Genomic DNA, 26980 nt, shown 5'->3' with positions numbered 1-26980 from the left:
AGATTATTAACTCTTTAGGATACATAATTATCTTAATTTTTTGTCGTGTACAACACAAATAATGCTATGGGAGCTTAATAAATAAACAAATTAATAATAAAAACATCATGTTTTGAAAATTTGAAGTACAATGTGTGTGTGGTGGGTCTCTTTCTTTTTATAATCTTTGGGGGGGGAAAGCCTTATGTATTTTGGCAAAAATGTAAATCTATTATTTTTTTTCCTCTGCCCATCTAACTTAGGCTTTGTCTACACTGGAACTTCATCGGCAAAACTTTTGTCATTCAGGGGTGTTGGGAAAAAAAAAATAAACCACACACCCTGAACGACAAAAGTTTTACTGACGAAAAGCACCGATGTGAACAGCACTTTGTCGGCAGGAGTGCTCTCCTGCCCACAAAGTCATTGCTGCTTGAGCGGGGTGGAAGTTTGTCGGCAGGAGAGCTTTTTCCTGCCAACAAACAGCAGATACACTGCGCTCCTTTTAGCAACGTGGCTGTAGTGGCACAGCCATGTCGCTAAAAGCTGCATAGTGTAGACAAAGCTTAGGTTCAGATTAATTGATTTTTCTGAACCCTTTTAAAAAACTGAATTTTAGGCTGAGACCAAGCATAGAAAGCCAAACACGGAATTTTTTAACAAGCTATGAGCAAATGAAAAAAGTGAGTTGCAACTCTTAACTACAGCTTTCGTTATTTGTGAAAGTCATAATAATTTGATGGTCTAAGAAATCAAGAGAAATGCCGTATTTATCCAAAAACATCAACCACATTTTAAAGAAAAAAAATCTTTCATATTGAATTAAGAATACAGTACACTAAGCAATTCTTTAGTCAATCTACAAAAATTCTCATTAAAGACATGCACAATTACCTTTTTTTTAAAATGTTACTTACTTTTTCTAGCCTTTTACAAAAAGCTTCGAATTTGCCAAAAATATACATCTCTGATACTTCAAATGTCTTTTCCCCTAGAGCTTCCAAAATCTGTTTCCTTGTTTTATGAAAGCATTTTTGATATTCTTTAAATAAAAAAATGCAGTCCTAAAAAAGTTGAGAAACAAATGCAATAACTATCAGATGGAAAGAAACATGCAATATTTCTTATGTACAAAAAAAATCTGTTGTTTCTGTTGGCTGTTCTGTATTTTAGAAAATGGTATTTTTTGTAATTAGTCCACATTATCATTTTGATACTGAAACAGAATTTTGCAACCAGACTTGTGACCTATTCCTTGTGTCCTGCACTAACATGGAGAAATTTTTCTTATTTAGCACTTACTATTCTCATTTCAAAAAGAAGAAAGTGATGAGGAGAAAATGTGAAAAACCAAACTAATAATGTTAGATGGATGACCAATAAGGATTTCCTGTATTTATCTTACTTTATGATTAAGAATAATTGACTCAAAACTATTGCTGCAGGGAGCTAATCTTTACCAAATGCCATATCAGTGTTACCCTTGAACATCTCAGATCCTTCAGATTTCTTTTCTTACATTTGCTAGATGTGTCTTGTCTTAGGTCTGATCCAGCAAAAATTTAAGCACACTTAACTTTCCACACTGAATAGTTCTACTGACTTCTCCCTCCCTCTTGCTGAAGTATTAAGTATTATTCAAATATTATTATTACCCCTAAAATTAAGCATGTGCGTAAGCCTTTGCAGGATCAAGGCCCTAGATTGTAAGCCCTTCAGAGCAGAGGCTTTTACCATGTGTTGTATAGCACCTAACAAAAGGGGGTGCTAAGGATGGCTGGGGGGCCTCTGAGACCTACTGACCTAATAATAATTAGCAAAAATACTTCAACAAGAGAGGAACAAGACAAGAAGTTGTATGGGAAAGGAGAAAGATGAGACGATTCTGACACACAGTGGCTGTATCAAGAAGCCAAAACAGAAAACAGTACTTCCTATAACCATACTATTAGCACAGCATGGTTAAAACTAGCTATGCCAATATGAGCATTTCCAGTTTAAAATGTAGAGGAAAAAGGTTGACGGCAATTAGGCAGCAGCTCTTTCAAATATTATACCTAACGTAAAAAACCCTGTCTTGGCTGTCCAGGAGTAGAATTCCACAGAAAAGCCATGTAAGTACATGTTGAACTGCAAGCACATGTTTAAGTGGTTTGTTGAATTGAGACCTTAATTAATGCACCAGTTCAGTGGATGTAAAAAAAACAAACCAGTCTTCAATCAAAATGTTCAAGCTTTTATTCTCTAGAATGTTTTATAATAGATACTTTATGTTAAATCAACACAAACCCTTAAAGCACTCTGTTGGTCATCTCAACCCAATTTAAAGAAGGAAAAACAAACTTATCAGTAGCCCTTGTTTAGGGTCATAAGTGACAGCAGTCAAATCATAGTCTAAAGCCATGTCTACGCTAGCGAGCTTAGAGCAACACAGCTGTACCAATGCAGCTGTGCCACTGTAAGATCACTTGTGTAGCTGCTCTATGTTGGCAGGAGAGAGAGCTCTCCCATCTACATAATAAAACCACCTCCATGAGCGGTGGTAGCTATATTAGCAGGAGAAGCTCTCCCACCTACATAGCGCGGTCCACACCAGCATGTCTCTCAGTGTAACTTATTTCAGAGTATCAGCCCTGTTAGTCTGTATCCGCAAAAAGAAAAGGAGTACTTGTGGCACCTTAGCTCATGAAAGCTTATGCTCAAATAAATTTGTTAGTCTCTAAGGTGCCACAAGTACTCCTTTTCTTTTAGTGTAACTTATGTTGCTCAAGAGGGTGGGGTTTTTTTTGTTTGTTTGTTTTTAAACACATCCCTGAATGACATAAGTTATACTGACAAAAGTGGTAGTGTAGACATGGCCAAAGTCCCATGTATTCCGGAATTCAATGGAATTTGTTATGGAAGTCATGCTTTCTGCAAAAAGCTGCTCCAGGATCTCAGCTTTCATTTTAAAAAATTGTGTTTCTAGGCTTTGTGGTCCCAAAGAAACGCTTGAAAATGTGATCCAAATGTAAATCGAAGTACTGATGTCTTCCTGAGTTGTCATACTGCCTGAAAACATAGCTCAGAATGTCTGAAATGCACCATTAAATTAAAGTGTTCTTAATGCTGAAACCTAAAAAATAACAATCTGCAGTATACTGAAAATGGGGGAGGCAATGTAAAATAAATGGAAATTTAATATTAAAATAAATAACCTAGGAGCTACTTTAATTTTATTATTCATTTTCATATTTAATTCTCTAAAATATCATCAATTTTTAAAATTGTTCTTAAGAAGCTGCAGAATTTTCATCAGAGTGCTACAGAATATAGGATCTAGCTGCAGAATCTAGGCCAAGCTTGCAAGTCATGGGGCCTTCAACACAGCCATTCTGAATTTGTTTTCAATTTAGCTTATGTGAGGCACGATATCGTGTTTAAGTCCAGATATTACCACTATGTTTCCTACATCCACCAATGTTATCAATCAAAACATACAGTCCGTGATTTGAAGAAATAACTTTATTTCCCATAGTTCCATTATCCTCCAAGTGCTTACAGATGGAAAAATATTTGTGCTTTATTTTCAATCCATTATATGTTTACCAATCAGTAATTTCCAGAATCCCTCTTTCCCAACTCTTCCGTCCTTTTTTAAAAATATATAATAAGACCTTTGTGGAAGGGGAGGTTCCCCCAGTCCTTTGGTACATGACAGATCCCTCATTTTCAATACATCCCTGGTTTCCCATTATTTTATTTTAAAAAAAAAAAACTATACAACTAGTTATTAAGAGACAGATTGCAAGCCATCTTAACACATGTTGACAGCAAAACAGATATTTAAACAGGAAGTGGAAATGGTTGGTGCTCCCAGAAGAAAAGATTGCTTCGTCTCTGCCTGAGGTTTGCATTCTGCTTGAAAAGACTCTCCAATAAGACTTTTTGATTTCTTGTCTTTGTTTATAAGGTCCAAAAGAAGCCTGCCCAGGTGTGGCAGTAGACTTTTTTAGTGAAAACAATGTGAGGGAAGCCTGGTCCATATCCTTAGAAAGAAGCCACAGCATTAAAGGATGTTAAACATGAAGGCTGGAGCCTTTAAAGAGACAATATTATAATTTTCCTTTGTGAAATTTTTTCTTTATTATCAAGACTGACACGACAGCTTTGTCCCAGATTTGTACACTTAGAATTACAAAATTTGTGGCTGGAGGAAACATAGCAAAATATTCGGGTTTCAGTAAAGCATTTGATGTTTCTTACAAAAGGTCACTCACAAAACTAATCTAAAAACTGACCTGCACATGATCGTTGTCATGTGAAAGAAACAGATACGTACCTCTACTATAATCACTGTTCTTCAAGATGTGTTGGGCATACATACATTCCACTGTAGGTGTATGTGTGTGCCCAAAATACTTGAGTCAGAGACTTTTATAAGCAGTACTGTCGGGGCACTGCATGCACCTACGATATCCTTGTGTATGCAGCCAAGGGCATTAAAGAAAACCCTCCTGAGTTCCTTTGCATCAGAAATATGAAAACACTTCCAAACTAGAAGAGAAGGAGGGAGGGTCATGGAATGTATGGGCTTGTCTTCTCTACTGGGAGATCAACACTGCTGCAATTGATGCAGTGGGTGTTAATTTAGTGGGTCTAGTGAAGACCTGCTAACTCGACAGTAGAGTGCTCTCCGGTCAATTCCAGTACTCCAGCTCCCTGAGAAGGGTAAGGTAAGTGGACTGGAGAGCGTCTCCTATTGATGCAGAGCAGTGAAGACACCGGGGTAAGTCGACCTAAGCTATGTTGTCTCCAGTTATGTTATTCACATAGCTGGAGTAGAGTAACTTCGGTTGACTTACCCCAGTAGTGAAGACAAGCTCAATGTGTGCACAAACCTATGGTGAAGAGCAGCAGCTACTGTAGAGGTAAGTAACTGGTTTTTAGTTCTTTGAATGATTGTGTACATGTACATTTCACTGTGGGTTTCTTTACAGGCAGTGGGACTTCGGACCTACTTGAACTGGGAATGAAGTACAGACTTACCAAAGTCTACATCCATTCACAATGCCGGAGTTGATGGCATAGTCTGGAGAAGGTATGTATTGATTACCATGTAGCCACTTTACAGATATCCACAATCAGTACATTATTTAGGAAGGCTGTTGTGGTAACCTGAGCCCTTGTAGAGTGAGTAGTTATCTTTGTTGGAGAAGTTACTTTTGTGAATTTGTAACGGGATCTTATGCAAGAAGATATCTGAGCTGAGATTGCTTTCCCCTTCACTCTTTTTGTGTAGGGCACAAACAGTCTAGGAGACACTCTAAATGACTTGCCTCAAGGCGGCTTCCCCCGTTCCCGGCAGGGAACGATGGGGGAGAAGCTCCAGGGGGTTTCCCCCCCACTCCCAGCAGGGAACAGGAAGCAGAGGGGAGCACAGCCCGCTGGGAACCTGGGAACCTATAGGGCAGCCAGGTTCCTGGCAGGAAGCTGCCAGCAGAGCTGAGAGACTGGGCTCCTGGTGAGGACATGCACCATCAACCCAGGGAGGGTAGTGTGGACATGAACCACTGCAGTAATTACTGTGGTGGCTGTAAGTTGACCTAATATAGGTCAACTTAGGCTTGAAGTTGAGACACACACCCTCAGCTCCCAAAATGGAACTAGATCTCTGACAGGACAGTATACACAAACAAGCTCTTTAAGACATCTCACTACCTCCAGGTGTGACAAAAAACTTACAAGCCTTTAATGGAAGGGTGAATGGCCAAGATGGTGGCTAAATTAACTCTAATGGAGCTAATTGAAAAGTCTTGTATATATACAAGATGTCCTGAATTTCGGCTCCAGTGGGACAAAGATGATGAGAAGCAGCCCAGATAGAAAAATCTCTTCCACTTAGCTAAGTAGATAGATCTCATAGAATCCTTTCTGTTAATAAGAATGGTTTGGATCTCCTGAGAACAAGATTTTTCCAAGGAGTCCAACCATATCTCATCCAGGCCCAGAAATGCACATTCTGTAGGTCTGGATGTAGTTTCTGATCTTGATTCAGAGACAAACATCCTTCAACAAATGGCAGTGTTATTGGTGATTGGATTGTGAGCTCTTGATGATCTATGTAGCGATGCTGCCCTAGCCAAGCCAGAGCTATCAGTGTTAATGTAGCGTGGTCTTATTTTAGTTTCCTTATCCTTTGATTCCAAGGATGAACCAGTGGAAAGGCACAGAGAAGATCGGTTGATCAAGGAAGAAGGAAGATATCTGCTACTGAGTCTGGACTCCAACCACCCTGAAACACACCTCTAACACTTTTTGTTTAGGTTTGTTGCAAAGAGATCTACAGTGGGTGGTCCCCATTTCTAGAACATGATGGCCAATATGTTTATCTTCAAGGATGACTCTTGGTGATAAATGACATTTCTGCTTAAGGAATACACTGTAGTGTTTCTCATCCCAGCAGATGGAAGGCTTCAGTGTAATGTTCTGAACACAAAACTTCAGAGATGAATCGATTCTTCACATAAGTGACCCAACCTGGCTCTGCCTTGCCTGATCAGGTAAAACATGGCAGTGGTGTTGTCCATAAGTACCTGAGTTGTGTGCCTTTTGATTATGGCTAGGAACACTTGCTTGCATTAAATGTATCCCCTAACTCTATGATTTGTATATGTTGTGAAACTCCCCTGGGTGGACACCCCAGGCCTTGGTGGAGGCATCAGAACCAGCAATGACAATTGGCACAGAAGGGAAGAAGGGAACTTCCACACAGCTGTTTTTGGGGTCCATTCACCAGTCTAGGGATAAAAGCACTCATACAAGTACATATATCAGCATGTCCAGAGAGTGTCTGCTCAGCTGTGGAATGGAGCCAGGACTCCATGTACCTGAGGTGAAGTCTGACATGCTAAATTGCATATGTGTATGATGCCATGAGACCTAGAAGTCATGGGCAGGATTATACCATTGTCCTGAGATTGGCTTTGAAGTTCTTGAAAAGTTGACAATGGCCAGAAACCTGTCTTGAAATAAGTAAGCAGTCACTGTAGTAGCATCCGATGAAGTGAGCTGTAGCTCACGAAAGCTCATGCTCAAATAAATTGGTTAGTCTCTAAGGTGCCACAAGTACTCCTTTTCTTTTTGTAGTAGTATCGAAGATGGCTTTTACAAATTCAGTCTTTTGGACTGGGATTAAAGTTGACTTTTCTGCATTTATTCTCAGTTCCAGATGAGCAAACAGGAACTGGATTTGAATAATGCTGCTCACTACTTGCTCTTTTGACTGACCTCAAATCAGCCAGTCATCCAGCTAAGGAAAAACCTGGATATCAGAACACCAGCCTATTCTGGGAATGAGCAAGTAGTGGGAATAAAACCCTTTCCCCCCTTGTTGTAGAGATGCTTTCAATATGGTTCCCATACAGAGGAGAGACTGCACTTTCTGAAGCAGTCTTGTGAAAAGGGTCCCTGGGAAGGTTAGTGGAGGAAGGATTGGAACCGTATGACATATCCTTCTTAAGCAGTGCTCAGAACCATTTGTCTGATGTTATGGAGGTGCAGGCACTGAGGAAGAGAGACAAATGCTAATTTTTAACCTACAAAGTGGTGACCTTAAAGGTATATTACTGCCTTGAAATCAGCTTCAGGCACAAGATTCTGGCTGATGCATCTTTACCAATGGTTCTCAAAGGGAATTAGTATGAAGATACTGTCATGGTGTGGGACTCACCCGTGCGGTGCCTCCTGCTGGTCTCTCAGGTAATTAGCTTTTCCAACCTCCGGAGCGCCCTCTGCAGGCCGGTGTCCTGCTTGCCACTGCCCCAGTGTCCCTCCCGGACCCCAGTGCCCACATCTGAGCCTGCTTCCCCCAATCAGCCTGGGAACTGTTTGCTCCCAGCCACAGCCCTCTCCTGGGCTGTTTTAAGCCGTTTAAGGCCGGAGCGGGTGACCACCCCACTACAGATACATAGTGACTGGTCAATTGTCATTGATATGCCCATCAAATTGACTGCTTTAAAGAAGCTGACATCTGGTTAGAAGATCCTGCAGCTGCTTGCACCTCGAAGGCTTACTGCATCTCCTACAAGGGTACACATGTCTAAACAGATAAATTGAGATTTACAGTGTCCCTTTTTAGAGGCAGAGAGTAGACTTCCAAAGAACATAATGTAGCCCTAGAGTCTTTTGGAGTAAGCAAAGCATAGCAGTTTTTTCTTCAAAAACAATTTAGACCTTTGAAAAGCAGATCTTCACCTGTGTTTTGAAATTCTCTAGGAATCCCTGAGGCCTGAAGCCAGGAGGAATGGCTTATAGATATGTCTGTGGCCATAGATTTAAAAGCCATGACTGCTGAGTCAATGTGGTTAAGTGACCCATAGCTATGATGGCAAGAAATTGCTCCTTAAGTTCCTCAGGCAATTTATCACCAAATTTTGAGATAGAGTTCCAATTAATAAACATATTTGCCAGAAGAGCCTACTACTTCCATTTCCTAACTGGCTGTTGTATAGGATTTCGTGCCATACAGGTTTAACTTAATTAATTCTTTATCTTTTGGTTACATTTTGTCTGTGACTGTTTTGGTATGTTCATTCACAGCCATTAGCGCAGGAGAATACAAGGAAGGATGCGTGATAAAACAATAACCCTCTTGGGAGGGCACTTAGTAGCAACTGTCAGCCCTTTTTGATACCAGCAGGAGGGAGGCCAGGTTCTGCCATAAAGTCTTAGCAGAATTGAGAAGAGTTTCATTGATCAGAAGAGCCACACATTCTGGAGCCAAAGTTTCAAATATTTTCAGGAGTTTATGAGGGTTATCTTAAACAACCTTGGCCCATTCACATTATGGGTATGTCACCACTTCATCAAATCCTGAAAAGTTTAAAAATCCACTAGGTGGCAAGGATGTTTCTGATGTAATCACCTCATCTGGTGAGGATGATGAGATAAGAGGAAGTTAGACAGTGGTGTCATCCTGTCTCTCGCCTCTTCCAAGATCTCTAAGCGGGACACCTGCTCAGAAGCCAGGGGAGGTGCTTCCTATGTAGCAGAAGATGGAACAGAGCAGTGATTTGGATATGGATCAAGAGGCAGACACCAAGCTTATATCTTGAGCGGCATCCCGTGGCCCAATAGGGTCAGGACGGGAAGTTATAGGGAACCACAGACCAAGGTGATGAGCACCAGACAGAGAAGTCTCCAGATGAATCTCAGTCTTGTCTGAAGGCACATGGGAGAAGTGGCCAAGTATCATGTCCTTGCAGTACATTTATATGAGGATTGAGCAGGAGAGTAGCAAGATCTAAATGACATAACAGGTGAAGCTGGCCAGCTGCTGCTGGAGTTAGATGAAGACATATTACAGTTCTCTGGAAATTTTGGAGCAATAGCAGTTTGAGTAAAGGGAGGTAGAAATATGTGGTACCAGAGATGTAGACAGAAATGTTGTCAGCACTGTCATCAGTATTAGAGCCAATGTAGCAAGTACTGATGCAGAAGTAGTTACCAGTACCAATGACTGTTGAGGAGCATGCAATGGTGGCAGATCCATAAAAGGTATAGTGAGACTATGTTAGCTGACATGACTGCGACCAGTACTGACTGCAGTGGCAAGTCTGGTACTGAGAGACATATTAAGTCCTTAGCAACTAAGAAAGCTTGAAGCATTGTAGGTATGGAGATAGAATGAAGTGCCCCCAAGTCCAAGTAGATGGTATTGGTGCTGAAGTATACAACACTGATCTCGACAGTTCTGAAGAATTAAATAGCGGAGTTGACATTATCATGTGAGATGAAGAAGGTGTCAGTATCGAAAGCACCAGAGACATTAGTGCCAGATCTGACAGTGCCACCTCTAACAGTACCAGAGGTCATCGTTGTTCTTATGTTCCACCCAAGTCAGTACCAGAGAACGTATAGTTCCTTCCGATGTCTCACCTTTGAGAGCTGAAAAGGAAAACTTCTTTGGTCTCGAGTCTGACTCGGAGGAAATAGCAAGCATCTTTGGTTTCAAGGAAGCATTGTGGACAAAGATAACCATCTCTTTCCCCCATTCTCTCCCTTATATGCAGAAGAGGTAGCCAAAAGGTCATTCTTTACAGGGTGGCAGAGATTTCAGCTCTCACAAACAAAGTCATCAAATTCTGAGGAGGGGCACATCGCCTTCTCTAACAGGTACGCCATAAGATGAATCTCTCTCATACTTCGTACTCGACAGAAAAGACTTACAATTGGAGCACTTATCTTTAACATGTTCCTCTCCTAAACAAAACAAGCAACTTGATGCCCATCAGTTGCAGGCATTACTTTACAGTTTGAAACCTGAAGATCTCTGCATTGTAAACAGAGAGACTCCAGGAGCAACACTCAGAAGGAAAAATGAAAATAATAATAATATAATATAATTAATTAACACTAAACTAATACTAACTATTAACAGTATCTACAACTATATACAATTTCAATATGTAAAGCTGGCTAGAAATGACAAAGCTCAAAAAGCAGTGGAGATCTCCAGTACTTGCCATGGGCAGTAAGAAAGAATGAGAGGGAGTCAGTGTGGCCTTGCCCTTTATGCCCTCTGATGCATCACAAGGACATCCAGGTGTGACGGGGTTGGGACTCGCCACTGCAGCACGTCCTGCTGCTCAGTCAGGGAATTAGCTCAGTTCATGCAGAGCGCCCTCTGCCAGTGGTGTCCCGTCCGTCTCCCGCCCTTGGTTGGTGTCTCGACCCACGTTGCTCCCAGCTTGCGGCGTCTTCTTCAGGACACTGCCCTTTGGCAGTGCCCACTGCTCCGGTCTCACCCCCTTCCGGGGGTTTGGTGTTATCAGCAGTCCTTCTCTTCGCCCCAGCTACAATGGCCAACCACACCCCAAAGTCTAACCCCTTTTGGCAGGGGTCTGGTGCAGTCCGTGATGGGCACTCCTAACAGCCAGGTGGAAGTGCAAGGGGGGGAGACCCAGGCCCGCTCTCTACTCTGGGTCCCAACCCAGGGACCCTTTGGTGGCAGCCTTCCTGCCTGCCTTCCTTCTCTCTCTTTGTCCGTCTCTCTCCCTGGGCCGTTTCCCCCTCGGCCCCTTTGCACTGGCTAGGCCCTTTTTCTCAGGGCCCACGGCCCAGCAGATACCGGGCGGGAGTTCCCTTCTGCTACCCCCACCTGCCCAGCGCTGCGCTGCGCTGTCCCTGGTGCTAGTCTCCTCACACAGGAGACAGACCTTCACCCTCTGAAGGCCTGGGAGAGACTGCCTGCTCCCTTCCTGGGCAGCCTTTATATAGGTACTAGACTAGCCCCGATTGGCTGGCTGTAATACTGGCCCTGATTGGCTCCCTAACAGGCCCTCCCTGATTGGCTGCCACCTTGCGCAGCCGCTCTGGCCTGTTGTAGCCCAATCTGGCATGGGGGTGGGGCACTGCCCCACCACACCAGACCACATCCACTACCCCAAAGGTACTACTAGAAAAAGTCTCTGACTAAAGTGCATTGAGTACACATACACCTAAAATGGAATGTATACGTGTACAGCAACTCAAAGGAGAGTAAAACCGAGCTGAAGAATTAGGATTATTTAGAGTAATGATAAAGAGCAATGCAAATTGAAGTGGACTGGAGTACTATTAGGTCCCACCTCATTAAATACTCATCATTGATCATGAAAAGGGGATCAACAGAAGATAAAGGGAAATTCTGGTCTTAACCTGCAAACTGGTTTTCTACAAAGGATAAACTTACATTATTACCATGAAGCAGGGAGCCCAACCTTCTGACAGGTTGTTAAATTTTTGGTGCCCTACACAGTCCCTCCACATATATGCACACTCCCTCTCTCAACCTTTAAATTCTTTGACTCCTCCCTTTCCTTCTCTCCTCACCGGGTTCTCACCAAATCCTTTTGCTTCTCCCACTAGCGTTTCCAAAATCTCTCCCTAGTCTGACAAAACTCTGGTTCATGCTATATAGTTTTCTCATCAAAACCATTGACCATCTCCTCTCCAATCTACCCAACATTCATCAGCAAAAATAACCTTACTCTCCTGCTGCTCTTACCATGTAATTCACTTTCTAATGTGCTTTCACTGGCTCCTTGTCTCTTTCTACATAAAATCGGAACTCCTCATCATTTTTAAAACTCTCCCTTTACCTACATCTCATTATCACCTATCAGCCCAGCACTCTGACCATTCTTGCTTCATTTCTCCATTAGTACACTGCTGTCACTCTTGCCTTTGTGCCTTATCTCATACTGCTCCTGATTCCTGGAATAACATTCCTCCTCCTGTATACCATCCTGTCCCTCTAAATCCTCTTGATTGACATGGCTCTGATAGTTACACATTCTGTGCTACTCCCAACTTCTATTTAAAAATATCAGAATTTACATGATTAGCTCCCTATGCTGTAATTACTTATTTTTACTTGTTTTAAATATCATCCTTTTTCCTTTTTCTGTTGCTTTTATGTTCTTTGACTGATTACCTTAGATTGAACACTCTAAATAGTGGGACTGTCTCTCTTTTAAATCCTATAGTGTTATATGTTTACTTTTAACAGTAATAAATCAGCTTTGAATAATTTATTTAATATGAAATCTGGAAAACTTTATATTACAAAGCAATGCATACTTTTCTAATAAAAATGATGGACTTCAGTGCAGTCCTACAAGCCGGTGCTTACTAGGTAAAATAAGAACCCACATCAGAATGTGATCTAAACCAGTGAAAACAACAAAATACCACTATACAAACCTGAATTTTTTTAATTACTACAGGTGTATCCTGGTCCCATACACGAGATAAACCACCATCAGTAATATATGCCTTACATGCTGTAACCATTTGATTTGTAACCTAGTACATATAAATGAAAAACAAACTTTGTTAATGATCTCCAAAATTTTGTTTTTATTACACCTTGAAAAAAACAAATTATATACCTGCAATTGGAACTTTTCCATCACATTTACGTTAAATATCCTAACATATGTGACTTAAGTACAGTACAGTATTTTAGATACTTCTAGACACAGATATTTGAACAAGTCTCAGGCATAAAAGGAAAAGATGTTTGCTCATAATTCTGCTTCTCAAAAGATCACTCTAACAGGATTCTCACTCCTGGATCTTAGTTTCCCACCATGAGACAAGCAGAACTACCAGAGTTCTGAGAATTTTTACTCATGTGGTAGCTGTGTAGTATGTAAGCCAGGACCCCCACTAGAAGTCATGCATCATTCTTACAGGTGTGTTTTATCTATCTACACACACCATACCCACATCCACCCGTATGTGTAAAATATATAGATACTCACAGAATGTCACTAGCAGAAACTCAAGAATAGAAGACACCATGTTTGTTGTATGTTTTAAACATACATACACAGAGGCTATCCAGTGTTCCAACTAGAAATGGCTCCATCCGTGGCTGCAGGGCACATCCATGAGTGAAGGGCAATGTCCTGAGAAAACAAATGTGGTGTCTTCTCTACTTGAGTTTTAGCTAGTTTGACGGGGTAAGGCCAGATGGCTATAGAAAAGTAGTGGGAGACAGATATATTAGTCCCAGGCTAAATGAATCCTTGTTACCAGGGTAGGAAAATGGCAGTTGCTCCAGGTCAATTAAGACACCTGGGACCAATTAAGATCCTTCCAGAAAGCAGGGGAGATAGCTAGGTTGATTGGGACACCTGAAGCCAACCAGGGGCTGGCTGAAACTAGTTAAAAGCCTCCCAGTTAGTCAGGTGGAGGTGTGTGTGTCAGGAGCTGTAGGAGGAAGCCGGGCTGCTGGAGAAACGGAGCAGTACAAACCCTATCAGGCACAAGGAAGGTAAGGGTGATGCAGATATTGAAGAAGTGAAGGCTGCTGTGGGGAAGTGGCCCAGGGAATCATACTCATCCTGTTTCTAAAAAGTCAGATACCAAGAGCTGCTACTATCAGGACCCTGGGCTGGAGCCCAGAGTAGAGGGCGGGTCTGGGCTCCCACCTCCCCTCCCCGACTAATCACTGAGACTGGGAGACAACAGAGACTTTGCGAGGGAAGGTGGCTTCTCCTCACCTCCCTTGCTTGCTAATGATGAAAATGGCTCTGTAGGCTGTGACCCCTGCCTCTAGAGGGAGAAGGGCTACATAGAGGGTCACAGTGAGCCTCTGAGGCTAGCTTAATCTGCCAGGAAACGTGGGACCCACTGAGACAAGGTCGGAGCTTTGCCACACTAGTAAAACTCAGAAGTTCTAGATGGGGTATTCTAGGCCACTACCTGTTTAGAGAGACTAGAAGCCAGGGCTCTGGGTCTCCACAAAGAAAGAGTTTAAGAAAAGTTTTGGAATAACCCTGTGAAAGAACCTGGGAAGAGCCCTGGAGAGGCTGGGTAATGTAACCTGACAAGGGGGTATCATTTGGCCAGACATAGACAAGTTCTGAGAGAGAAGTTAGAGGACAGTAGCAAACCTATAGGATAAGAAGTAGACAGCATTCATGCTTGGACCTGCCACCTGTTTTGTCCATCATGAAGCACTACAGTTCCTTCTCTTTTTGCATGTTAAATAGTATTTGTGGAGCAAGGGACTACTAAATATAAAGATGACATAATCTAGACCTTTGTGAGTCTATATAAAATATTATAAGAAATAAATTGCAGTTGCAATGCCTGATGTTTTCTTTATGCCTGATTTGTTTTATAGCATGACAACAGAAGTGTTATATATTTAGTAGTGGGCATCACAGCTTTATAAAATCCTTACCACTTTTCACCAAGATATCCTGCTGATTGAAGTAAAACAAGAATTTCTGCAATGTCATATTCAGAGCTGTTTGCTTTCATCACGGTTTATATAAATGAAGCCTTGATATTAATGTGCTTACCTTTATAAACAATGATGTCATTCTCTCTGAAGTATTGTAATACCTTGAAACACTGTGAATCATTCTTATAGCATTAATCAAATTTTGTATTCCATGTGCCATAGACACCTAAAATAAAGAAATTTTTAAAAAAATTATGTGAGCTTCTCTCCCCTTACCAAGTTTCCTATTCACAACTTCTAAATTACACTTTTCTTCACGTCTATCAGTCTTAAAAAACTTGTCACATCTTGCACAGAAGTCAGCGTTTGGTACTGCAGGCACTGCATGCTGAATAATCAGAGAGGGCAGTGCAGAACGGGGAAGAAAACTGGCAGCATGTGACCTCCAGAAGAAGAAAGAGGAGATCCCATATACCCCCAATGCAGATAGAGGTAAGAAACCATTTTCAGGCTCTCTGCACAGGTACTACGATGGAGAATGGTTTGGAAGAGTCATCTGAGGGAAGGGATCAGAAGGAGACCCCATCAACTAGAAGGCATGGGATGCATTGTCCTAGGGATGGGGGTTCCATGACCACCACTCCCAAAAGGAGGAGATGCGTGGTTGTGGTCGGGGACTCCCTCCTGAGGGGGATAGAGTCATCTGCCATTCAGACCGGGAAACTCAAGAAGTGTGGTGCTTGCCTGGAGCTAGAATTCAGAATGTGAAGGGCTGTCTGCTGAAACTGATCAAGCCCTGGGACTGTTACCCCTTCTTACTACTCCACATGGGCACCAATAATACTAACAAGAATGACCTTAAGTGGGTCACTGCACACTATGTGGCTTGGGGAAGAAGGATAAAGGAGTTTGAGACGTAAGTCATGCACTCATCCATCCTCCCTGTTGAAGGAAAAGGCCCAGGTGTTATGTTTATAAGCAGCACCAGGACCTTTTTTCAGGGGAAAAGGCAATATGCCGCATCTATTGGAGCTACAATTAGCATATATGTTCAATCACACACACACACACACTATCCCGCCAGTCAATGTTATAGTTACCAGTCCAGAGTCAGGAGCAACCTAGGGGCCAGCTAGGTTGATCGCAGGTAGGGAGGAGCCGGGTTCTGTCGGTCGCGACACGATGCTCTGGGGAAGTCTTGGCAGGACCAACCCAAAGTTTAATGGCAAAGCACCCTATTTATATAGTGATCTTCCTTCATTGGGACCAATGAGTTTTGCACTGTCATGCTGTAATCAATTGCCGTTTGACGAGTGCTTGTTTTCTTAAATTGTTCTTCTTATTCTTTATCTTGTTCTTTCATCAGTCTCTCAGGGAGTTATCCCATGCTGGTTTTGATCATAGCTATCTTGTCCCCACTGATAGGTGCCTGCCTTCTCTTTTAGAGTCATCAATCTGCCCTCCTCTGACATCTCAATGGGGTGTGTTGCAATCTCCTGGTGCCTTTACATCTGTCCTTGATTCCTCCCTAGAACATCTGGTCCAGTGATGGCCTTCACACCTATCTTCTAACACACACATTCCTCATTCACACACAAAACAGGATTGATTTACACAGAACATTTGAACAGGAACATCAAATTGCAATGCAGGAGAAAACAATCATTGCATTCTTTCACTTATTTCAAAATGCTAATTTTTAAACTTATAACAGAGTGGTGACCCTAAAGGTCTATTACTGCCTTGAAATCAACTTCAGACACAAGATTCTGGCTGATGCATCTTTACCAATGGCACAGTAGGCCATTCCTTTCTGATTTCAGACAGGGTGGCTGGCAGAATATGGTCAAATCAATACATTTAATACATGCTACATTATTATTCTTTATCCTTCATTCTAATTTATACAAAACACAAACATAAAATCCTTCTACTACACAGGTAGGAACCATCGAATAGTGGAAGTAAATGCATGGTTATGCAGGTGGTGTCAGAGAAAGGGCTTTGGATTCTTTGACCATGGGATGTTGTTCCAGGAAGAAGGACTGCTAGGAAGAGAGGGGATCCACCCAGCAAAGAGAGGGAAGAGCATCTTCGCAGGCAGTCTTGCTAACCTAGTGAGGAGGGCTTTAAACTAAGTTCACCAGGGGATGGAGACCTAAGCCCTGAGGTAAGTGGGGAAGTTGGATACTGGAAGGAAACACAAAGAGGAGGGTGCAACAGGGGAGACCTCCTGATTCATACTGAGAAAGCAGGGCAATCAGCTAGTTATCTTAGGTTTTTATCTTAACTGGTTTTTGAATGTTACAGTTCTTGATATCTAATTTGTGTCCATTTATTCTTTTGCGTAGAGACTATCCGGATACATGGCAGAGGGGCATTGCTGGCACATGATGGCATATATCACATCAGTGGATGTGCAGGTGAACGAGCCCCTGATAGTGCGACTTATGGGGTTAGGTCCTATGATGGTGTCCCTTGAATAGATATACAGACAGAGTTGGCAACAGGGTTTGTTGCAGGGATTGGTTCCTGGGTTAGTGTTTTTGTTGTGTGGTGTGTAGTTGCTGGTGAGTATTTGCTTCAGGCTGTGGGACTGTCTGTAAGCGAGGACTGACCTGTCTCCCAAGGTCTGTGAGAGTGAGAGATTGTCTTTCAGGATAGGTTGTAGATCCTTGATGATGCACTGGAGAGATTTTATTTGTGGACTATAGGTGACGGCTAATGACGTTCTGTTACTTTCTTTGTTGGGCCTGTCCTTTAGTAGGTGACTTCTGGGTACCCTTCTGGCTCTGTTAATCTGTTTCTTCACTTCACCAGGTAGGTATTGTAGTTTTAAGAATGCTTGATAGAGATCCTGTAGGTGTTTGTCTCTGTCTGAGGGATTGAAGCAAATGAGGTTGGATCTTAGAGCTCAATCGATTGTGTGACGTGCTCTGGATGAAAGCTGGAGGCATGTTGGTAAGTAATTTTCCCTCTGTTGATATTCACCACTTCTTGTCAACTGTTGAGAATAGGCCACTTCCACCTTGATTAAATTGGTCTTGTTAGCACTGACCCCCAACTTGGTAAGGCAACTCCCATCTTTTCACGAGCTGTTATATACTGCTTACTCTATTTTTCACTCCATGCATCTGATGAAGTGGATTTTAGCCCACAAAAGCTTATGCCCAAATAAATTTGTTAGTCCCTAAGGTGCCACAAGGACTCCTCATTGTTTTTGCTGATACAGACTAACATGGCTTCCATTCTGAAATCTACTCTACAACAGCGTAATGCGGTATACAAAACACCACACTAGGCAATTTAGGGTTAATGAGCTAATGTGGAAGCAGGTGGCTCCACCCCACCACACCTATGAGAGATGTCGGACCTGGAGGAAACAGCTCAAAAGGGGAAATCCCAGCACATTTGGTGGCAGACCAAGGAGGAAAGCTGAGGAAACCTCCAGGCCTCAGCTCCTGGAGAGAAGGCTGACAAGGTAGGGGCTCCTCTGATGGCTGCTGCCCACTAGCCTCTCCTTGAAAGAAGAGAGGGTCTGATCCTGATTCATTTTTTGAGGTGACTATTCCTCTATATTTGCCTGTGAACTTAGTTGGGGACTGCAGCTCAACAAGAGCTCTCTGAAGGAAAAGAATCTTACCACAGTCATGGGATAATTCATTTGTGTTAATTCCCCTTCTTCAGTTCACTGACAACACTGGAAGGGGTGGACTATCTGGGGCTCAGCCCTCTGGCTGAACCCCTTCTGAGTGGACCTGGCATGGGAAAACACCCAGCCATCACAGATCAGAGGCCTGAGTGAGTGCTGCGGCTAAGTCTAGGGCCTACGTGGCACCCTGGGGAAGAAACCCCGGTGACAATCTAAATCTCATGTTCACATGTACCTGTGAATTTGAAGGCAAGATACTTGGCACTACTTGGTGATTCCCTGTGGAGCAGAAGGAAGATTGCTCACTGTTAATCCTGTTTGCGGCAGTCCTCTTTTGTCCCATTCAATACAGCAACAGCCTTTAATAGTAACACTATGGCTCCACCAAACAGGAGGCAAAGATATCATAGATAGTATATAAGCCCCAATCCACCCACTTCCTCTCAGTGAAAACTTAAAAAGAAGGAAAACTGTAAGTTACTTAAAAGAACAGGGAGGAAGGAGGGATATCACATGAGAGAACAGAGATAAACAGGATTAAGAGTGAGTAACTTTCCCTGGTTGTGCCTCCTTTTCCCATTCTCCCTGGTAACAGTCTTTATGGACATACATTTTTACCCCAAAGAATGGCTTGACTACTTGGCTTGGAAAACCAAACAGTCAAACTGAGTCTACAGCAACAGACAAAGCAAGTTGACGGCTTTGCAAATATAAAAGACAGATATTTTAAAGTTCCATGCCAAGATATTGTCATACCCTGAGACTATTAGCACTTATGACATGATGAGGTTTCATTACTAGGTCATATAAGAACAAAAAGTGAACTATCGTGAACTAATCAACTGTTGAAGACCTATGTTGCTATCACATGACCTTGAAGACAGGGAGCAGTAAGCTCCATTTTTCTGAAATCCTCCATGAAGTATTCTTTGCATAAGCTAAACCACTCTGATGTAAACAAGGTGAGGCTCTACCCAGATGCAGAGGGAAGATAAGGAGAAGTCCAACAGTATGGGTCCAGGTGTTCACCACTATCTATTTACATATGCTACTTCAGCTAGGGTGATAAACAAGACTACGGGGTGCTGGAAGACCAGTATTTTTTAAGACTACACATCTGAAAGGATCATCTGTCTCTGGGTCTAACACCAAGAAAAGTTATGTTTTTTTGTATTAGAAGATGGGGACCAAAATGAGAGTATCATTTTGATACAATCAGATGAGTAGGAAAAGAAGCTCAGGACCATAGTAACCAAAGTGGAGCAGCACCATTACATAACTGGTTTATGAAAGACTAAGGGAGAGAAAGGAAATATTTCAAGAAAGAATGCCACAGAAGAAGGAGGAATCTTTGAAGAAAATAAAGGTGAAAACAACCCTTCAGGATAAGGTTCACTCAGTCCATGAGCTGTAAAATCAACCTGATTGGAGAGGAAGAAACTGGAAAGGACCCTGCCAGGAAAAGCAGAGTCCTTACCACACTCTAGAAAAGAGCATACATACTCTGGATTAATGCCCAAATTCACCCCTCTTCCTAAATGTCTTCTTTTGTCACTTGAAATAAAAATAATACCAAACAAAGCTCAATTTAAACCTTCTCCTCCAGGCTAAATTGTTTCTAACAATTTCACAATAGAGCCTCTAATCCCAGACCTAGTTACCTCGCCCAAGGAGACAATCCCACCTTCTTTACATCCTGGGTAGAGTCAACAAACTGCACATCACAATGAGTCAGCAGGAATTTATGAACACTTGCATTCCTCTTACACCTGGCTACAGAAGATAAGAGAGTTTGATAAAACTTGAAAAAGAAAGACCTTGCTATCTATGTTCCTAAATGCATTATTTCCTTATGCTGTCTGTCTCCCAATTGATTAGGTATCCATGATTCATAGCATAGTGATTGATTTTGTCCCTGAGCTAAATGAGAGTAGACACTGAAAGACCTGGGTAACGTTAACAGATGGGGATATGATGGCAGGTGTGTATCTTTTAGGTCCACTGAACAGAGGATATGGGATAACCTGAAGTGTGGACCTGGGAGTTTCTATCTCAAATCATGACTGGCAGATCTCTTTTGAAGTAGAGGACAAGAATGGGATAGAAACCCCTGCATCCGGCTTGTGTATGAGTATATTAGGGAGTACAGGAGGAAAAATTCCTACTTCTCAGAATGGGAGAATCTGGGCAGATACCTCCTTGGCCAAAAGAAACTAGAATGTTCTGGGCCCAAGGGACAAACAGTTGGACAAAACCCCCTCTAATAGTGGCATGGAAGAAATTGAATTTTATACATGGACTGACCAGCTTCCATGCCTGCTGTCTGAGGAAGAGGGAAACCTGACATCACAAAGTGTATGAGAAAGAAGACTGGTTAGGATGCGAGCCTGCAACTTTGGACACGCAGGTTCAGTTCCCTACTCTGCCAAAAACTTCCTGTGTTACTTCAGACAAGCCAGTTTCCAATCTGTACAATACAGATATTCCCCTACCTCACCGAAGTATTATGAGGTGCTCAAATATGACAATAATGGGGGCTGTACAAATACCTTAGCTGACATATCCTGCCAACTAGAACAAAAAGGAATAAAGGCAGAGAGGCAAAGCTGTGAATTTCAATAAAATTGCTTGGGTGTGAGAATCTTATTCATTGCCCGACTAACTGATGGGACTGAATCAAACATGATGAATATATTTCTTTAGTAGCAGGCTTGTGGATCTTCTAGAATCACTTGCTATTTCTTTTGTCTGTGTTAATTGAAATGAGTGTTTCAGGCACAGAGGTTGTTTCTTCTTCTAAACACAGAACTGTGTTAGCTGCCTGTAAAGAGTTACTATGAGAAACAAGATTAACTAATCTGCAAAAGTAGAAAGAAATCTGGAATTCAATGGGAACAAAAAAGGTACTTTTCAAATTATATTCTTCCGATGATTACATTGTATGTGCTCACATATGAATTCTCCACCTCCCTCTTAAATTATACCATCTTGGACCATTTTCTGCCCCTATCTTGCTACTCTTAGGCAGCCTTGCAACATTTGTTAACAAATGAACAGATATTTCATGTGTGATGTTGCACGCCATAATGCTTTATGGGAATAGGCTTATGAATGTATATATGACAAAACTGGAATATGTTTTATGCTACATATGCCATGTAACATATCTCTGTAAAGATTATGATCTACTGAATATATACATTCTATTTGTATGCATGTATCATTTTTGTATTTGAAGTTATGAATATTGGCTGTGTACTTGTTTGATTTTAAGTAGCCTTAGTAAGGCATTTGGTCAGCTTCTTTAGAAAGGAAATTTGCAAGTTAAGTGCCCAATCAAGAAACACTTAATGGACAATAGATCGTGGAAGTCTTCAATCCACATAAGAAGTCTACCTGAGGATGTTCAAAGTAGCATGTGAACAATGGCTGCCACGTGTAAAGTTCTGAGCCATGCATGGACATGTGACTTGCCCATGTGACTCCAAAACTCCACCTTGGAGCTGAATTCTGGATAGGAGAGAGAAGGGGGTCTCCACACACAAGAGAGTCTAGTTAAGCTCCTTGGAAGCCCCTCCATTTTGTCTTCAGCTGGCTCAAGAGATAGCCTCTCCACCCCCAAAGGATACCCGAAAGAAACTGGAACAAAGGACAGTAACCACGGGGTTGTGAGTGATTGCTGGGCCTAGAATAGAGGGAGGTTAGTCTGTAAAAGAAGCTTACTGGAACATCTCTGAGGGTGAGATTTCATCTGAAATCACTTTCTTACTGTATTAGGTTTACACTTGCGTGTTTTATTTTATTTTACTTGGTAATTCACTTTGTTCTGTCTGTTATTACTTGGAACCACTTAAATCCTACCTTTTGTATTTAATAAAATCACATTTTACTTATTATTTAACCCAGATTATGTATTAATACCGGGTCGGGGCGGGGTGGGGGGGACAGCTGTGCATATCTCTCTATCAGTGTTATGGAGGGCGAACAATTTATGAGTTTATCCTGTATAAGCTTTATACAGGGTAAAACAGATTTATTTGGGGTTTGGACCCTACTGGGAGCTGGGCATCTAAGTGTTAGAGACAGGAACACTCCTTAAGCTGTTTTCAGTGGGGGACGTGGTTCAGACCTGGGTCTGGGTTTGTAACAGGTTAGTGTGTCTGGCTCAAATTGGCAAGGAAAACAGGTTGGAAGTAGTCTCAGCACATCAGTCAGCAGTTCCCAAGGGGTTTTCTATGATCCAACCCATCACATCATGTATTAGAGAAACTGTGGTTTCTTGGATACAATTGTATGGTTATTGTTGGCACATGCTGAATTTTTAATGAAAACCACTAAATTTAATTATATGATCTTTGTAGTGTACATAAATGTATTTTTTTCTCTTTTAGCTCCTTAAAACGTATATACTATTCCAAGAAAGACAAAATGGACATTCACAATTGTTAATAAAATACAAATTTAAAAAATGTTTGGACCCTATAAGAATTTAGACTTAATTTCTATGCAAAAAGGTACAGTAATTAATATTTCATTGCATCTAATCCAATATATTAATGGTTTAAAAATAACAAGTTACACAAAAATTTAGAAAAAATACATTTTCTGAAGTAGAACATCCCACAAAGAAGATTACTTCTATCCTAAAGTTTACTATCTACTACTTTCTATCCTAAAGTTTTTCTATGCATTCTACATGACTATTTAAACTGTGTACTGAGAATCACAAAAGGTATACTTACAAGATCATAGTTATAAAGCGGTTGACATACTTTTTCAAGTGTGTATAAATATCTCACATTATCTTTTGATTCATTTGCAGTATCTGTGATTCTGGCATCCAACTCTCGCCACATCTAGAGGGAAAAATACTACAAAAACTTCATACATATCAATGTATTATTGCCAATGTATAGATGTGCAGAATGTACACATTTGTAAAAAATGGTTATCTACCTTTCCATAACTGTTGTTCTTCAAGATGTATTGCACACGTCCATGCCACTGTAGGTGGGTGTGTGTGCCCTGTGCACAGAAGTTGGAGTTTTTTTTCCCTCAGCAGTACCTGTTGGAGTGGCTCGAGTGCCCTCTGTTGCTGTGCACTATTGCGTGCTGATAGAAGAGAGTGGAGCCACTCCTGTCCTCCTCAGTTCCTTTGTATCAGACAGACTCCAGAACAGAGGTCAGGTTGGGTAGGTCATGAAAAGGACACTTGCAACACATCTCAAAGAACAACCATTACAGAAAGGTAGGTAATTGTTTTTTCTTCTTCAAGTGATTGCACATGTCAATTCCACTGTAAGTGACTCAGAAGCAAACACACAGGGAGTTGAGTTCAGAATCTATCTTAACAGTTATTGCAAGACATCCCATCTGAAACTGCCATTGTCTCTGGACCGATGGGAATTGGCATAATGAGGGGTCCTATAATGGTAGCCAGCCAGTCAGTCAGCAGCACAGACAGCTGCAGCAGCACAGGAGCCAGCAATCAGAGCTGTAAATGGGGGAGTTTCAGTGGGAGTTTGTAAGGGGAGTTTGGGGGGAAGAATAAGAGCCAGGAAAAGGAACAGACAGGCTAGTGAAGAGAGTGTGTGGTGTTCTGGCAGTTTTTTCGTGCTCGTTGGGGGTTTGTTTTGCTGTGGGTGGTGGTGTTTTGGTTTGGTTTGTGTTTCCCCGACTAATAGGACTTAGGTGAGAAGGTTATGACAGACACAGAGGCAGTAGTGGGAGTGACCCAAGTAGTGGAAGACACAATGAAGGTGACTGGATGTAGAAGCTGTGGCATGTACATGATCCTGGAGGGGGTACCTCCACTCCTCGTCTGCATGAAGTGCCGCCTGATAGAGTTGGCGGAACAGAAGATCCGAGGACTGGAGATGCAAGTGGAGACTCTGGTTGAGTTTATAAGGGGGTTCAAGCAGATGATGGACCAAAGACATGAGGAGGCTGAAGGGAAAAGATCAGACTTTCAGATGGAAGCAGGACTGAAGAACTCTGAGGGGATACTGCTGGGTGAGGAAGGTGGACAGTGGAAGCATGTGACTAAGAGAACCAGCCAGAGGAAAAGACAGGCCAGTGAAGGAGAAATAGAGCTCAGGAACAGGTCTGCAGAGTTGGAAAATGAATAAGGGGCACAGCAGGTGGTCACTGAAGGTGAGAGGCCAAGGAAGAAGAGTAGAGCAGATAGTCCTACTGAAAGAGGGCAAGAGTCAATGGAGATAACCACACCAAATATGAGCCCCAGGAGGATACAGGATGGGTTGCAGAGGATTGCAAGGGACAATAGAAATCGAGAGGACTTGCGGCCAGATGGAACAGAAGATAGACTGGAGAATCGCACCATCGCCAGGAAAAGGCAGGTCTACGTGATTGGGGACTCATTACTGAGAATAGACAGGCCTGTAACAAGAGCTGATCCAGAGAACAGAAGGATGTGCTGTCTGCCAGGTGCTAAGATATGGGATATGGACCTGAGGCTGAAGAGGATCCTAACAGGAGCGGGAAAGAATCCATTGTTTGTCCTTCATGTGGGAACAAATGATACGGCTAGATTCTTGCTGGAATGTATCAAGGGAGACTATGCCAGGCTGGGGAAGATGCTTAAGGAAATCGAGGGTCAGGTTATCTTCAGTGGGATAGTGCCTGTTCCTAAAGGTGTGACAAGATTATGATGCTCAACAGATGGCTCAGGCAGTGGTGCTATAAAGAGGGCACTGGGATGTATATGGCCACTGGGAAGCGTTCATGGACAGAGGACTGTTCTCTCGGGACGGACTTCACCTGAGTAGGAAGGGAAACAGACTTCTAGGATAGAGGATGGCACAACTGATCAAGAGAACTATAAACTAGGAATTCAGGGGAGATGGTTGGGAGATGTCCAGGTAATCTCCACGCCAGATTCTCTTTGAGAGGGAAGAAAAGAAAGTAAGAAAGGATACAGCTGTGGGTTGGAGAATGAACATAAGGCAGAAAGGCAGTGTACATATCAATCTAATAGGTAATATTGGCAGTAGAATGTCTGTGCCCAATCGGGTAAAGAATGTGAGCAAAGCCAAACAACAAAAATTAAGATGCTTGTACACTAATGCGAGGAGCCTAGGTAACAAAATGGAGGAACTAGAGCTACTGGTGCAGGAAGTGACACCAGATATTATAGGGATAACAGAAACATGGTGGAATAGTAGTCATGACTGGGTACGGGTATTGAAGGGTATGTGCTGTTTAGGAAAGACAGAAATAAAGGCAAAGGTGGTGGAGTAGCATTTTATGTCAATGATGAGGTAGACTTTAAAGAAATAAGAAGTGATGGAATGGATAAGACACAGTCTGTCTGGGCAAAAATCACATTGGGGAAGAAAGCTACTAGAGCCTCCCCTGGGATAGTGCTTGGGGTCTGCTATAGACCACCGGGATCCAATTTGGATATGGATAGAGACCTCTTTAATGTTTTTAAAGAAGTAAATAGTAATGGGAATTGTGTGATCATGGGAGACTTTAACTTCCCAGATACAGACTGGAGAACAAGTGCTAGTAATAATAATAGGGCTCAGATTTTCCTGGATACAATAGCTGATGTATTCCTTCATCAAGTAGTTGCTGAACCGACAAGACGGGATGCCATTTTAGATTTGGTTTTCATGAGCAGTGAGGATGAGCTTGGTTCGAGCGATTATGAGCTAATTCAGTTCAAACTAAATGGAAGGATAAACAAAAATAGATCTGTGACTAGGGTTTTTTATTTCAAAAAGGCTAACTTTAAAAAATTAAGGAAATTAGGTAGGGAAGTGGATTGGACTGAAAGACTTGTGGATCTAAAGGTGGAGGAGGCCTGGAATTACTTCAAGTCAAAGTTACAGAAACTATCAGAAGCCTGTATCCCAAGAAAGAGGAAAAAATTCATAGGCAGGAGTTGTAGACCAAGCTGGATGAGCAAGTATCTCAAAGAAGTGATTAAGAAAAAGCAGAAAGCCTACAAGGAGTGGAAGATGGGAGGGATTAGCAAGGAAAGCTACCTTACTGAGGTCAGAACACGTAGGGATAAAATGAGAAAGGCCAAAAGCCATGTAGAGTTGCACACTGCAAAGAGAATCAAAAGCAATAGTAAAAGGTTCTATAGCCGTATAAATAAGAAGAAAACAAAGAAAGAAGAAGTGAGACTGCTTAACACTGAGGATGGAGTGGAGGTTAAGGATAATCTGGGCATGGCCCAATATTTAAACAAATATTTTGCCTCAGTCTTTAAGGAGGCTAATGAGGAGCTTGGGGATAATGGTAGGATGAGAAATGGGAATGAGGATATGGAGGTAGATATTACCACATCTGAGGTAGAAGCCAAACTCGAACAGCTTAATGGGACTAAATCGGGGGGGCCTGGATAATCTTCATCCAAGAATATTAAAGGAATGGGCACATGAAATTGCAAGCCCATTAGTAAGAATTTTTAATCGATCTGTAAATTCAGGGGTTGTACTGTATGACTGGAGAATTGCTAACATAGTTCCTATTTTTAAGAAAGGTAAAAAAAACAATCTGGATAACTACAGGCCTGTTAGTTTGACATCTGTAGTATGCAAGGTCTTGGAAAAAAATTTGAAGGAGAAAGTAGTTTAGGACATTGAGGTCAATGG

General features: G+C 42.0%; 1 protein-coding gene across 1 annotated transcript in view; it reads right to left on the bottom strand.

Moving 5' to 3' along the window:
• The window catches only part of DNAH8 (dynein axonemal heavy chain 8), a 583322-nt gene that overhangs the window by 474267 nt on the left and 82075 nt on the right, over positions 1–26980 (bottom strand). Inside the window, exons 9-12 of the mRNA XM_078852248.1 lie at positions 23096–23209; positions 14820–14927; positions 12706–12807; positions 897–1043 (exon numbers count right to left, since the gene is read on the bottom strand). Coding sequence (XP_078708374.1) covers positions 897–1043; positions 12706–12807; positions 14820–14927; positions 23096–23209 — 471 coding nt within the window. The remainder of the gene's footprint in view (positions 1–896; positions 1044–12705; positions 12808–14819; positions 14928–23095; positions 23210–26980) is intronic.

This window comes from Lepidochelys kempii, chromosome 3, assembly GCF_965140285.1.
Source record: "Lepidochelys kempii isolate rLepKem1 chromosome 3, rLepKem1.hap1, whole genome shotgun sequence".
In the NCBI taxonomy this organism is placed as follows: Eukaryota; Metazoa; Chordata; order Testudines; family Cheloniidae; genus Lepidochelys; species Lepidochelys kempii.
The sequence above is the reverse complement of the archived record's forward strand: the minus strand, read 5'-3'. Positions and strand labels throughout refer to the sequence as shown.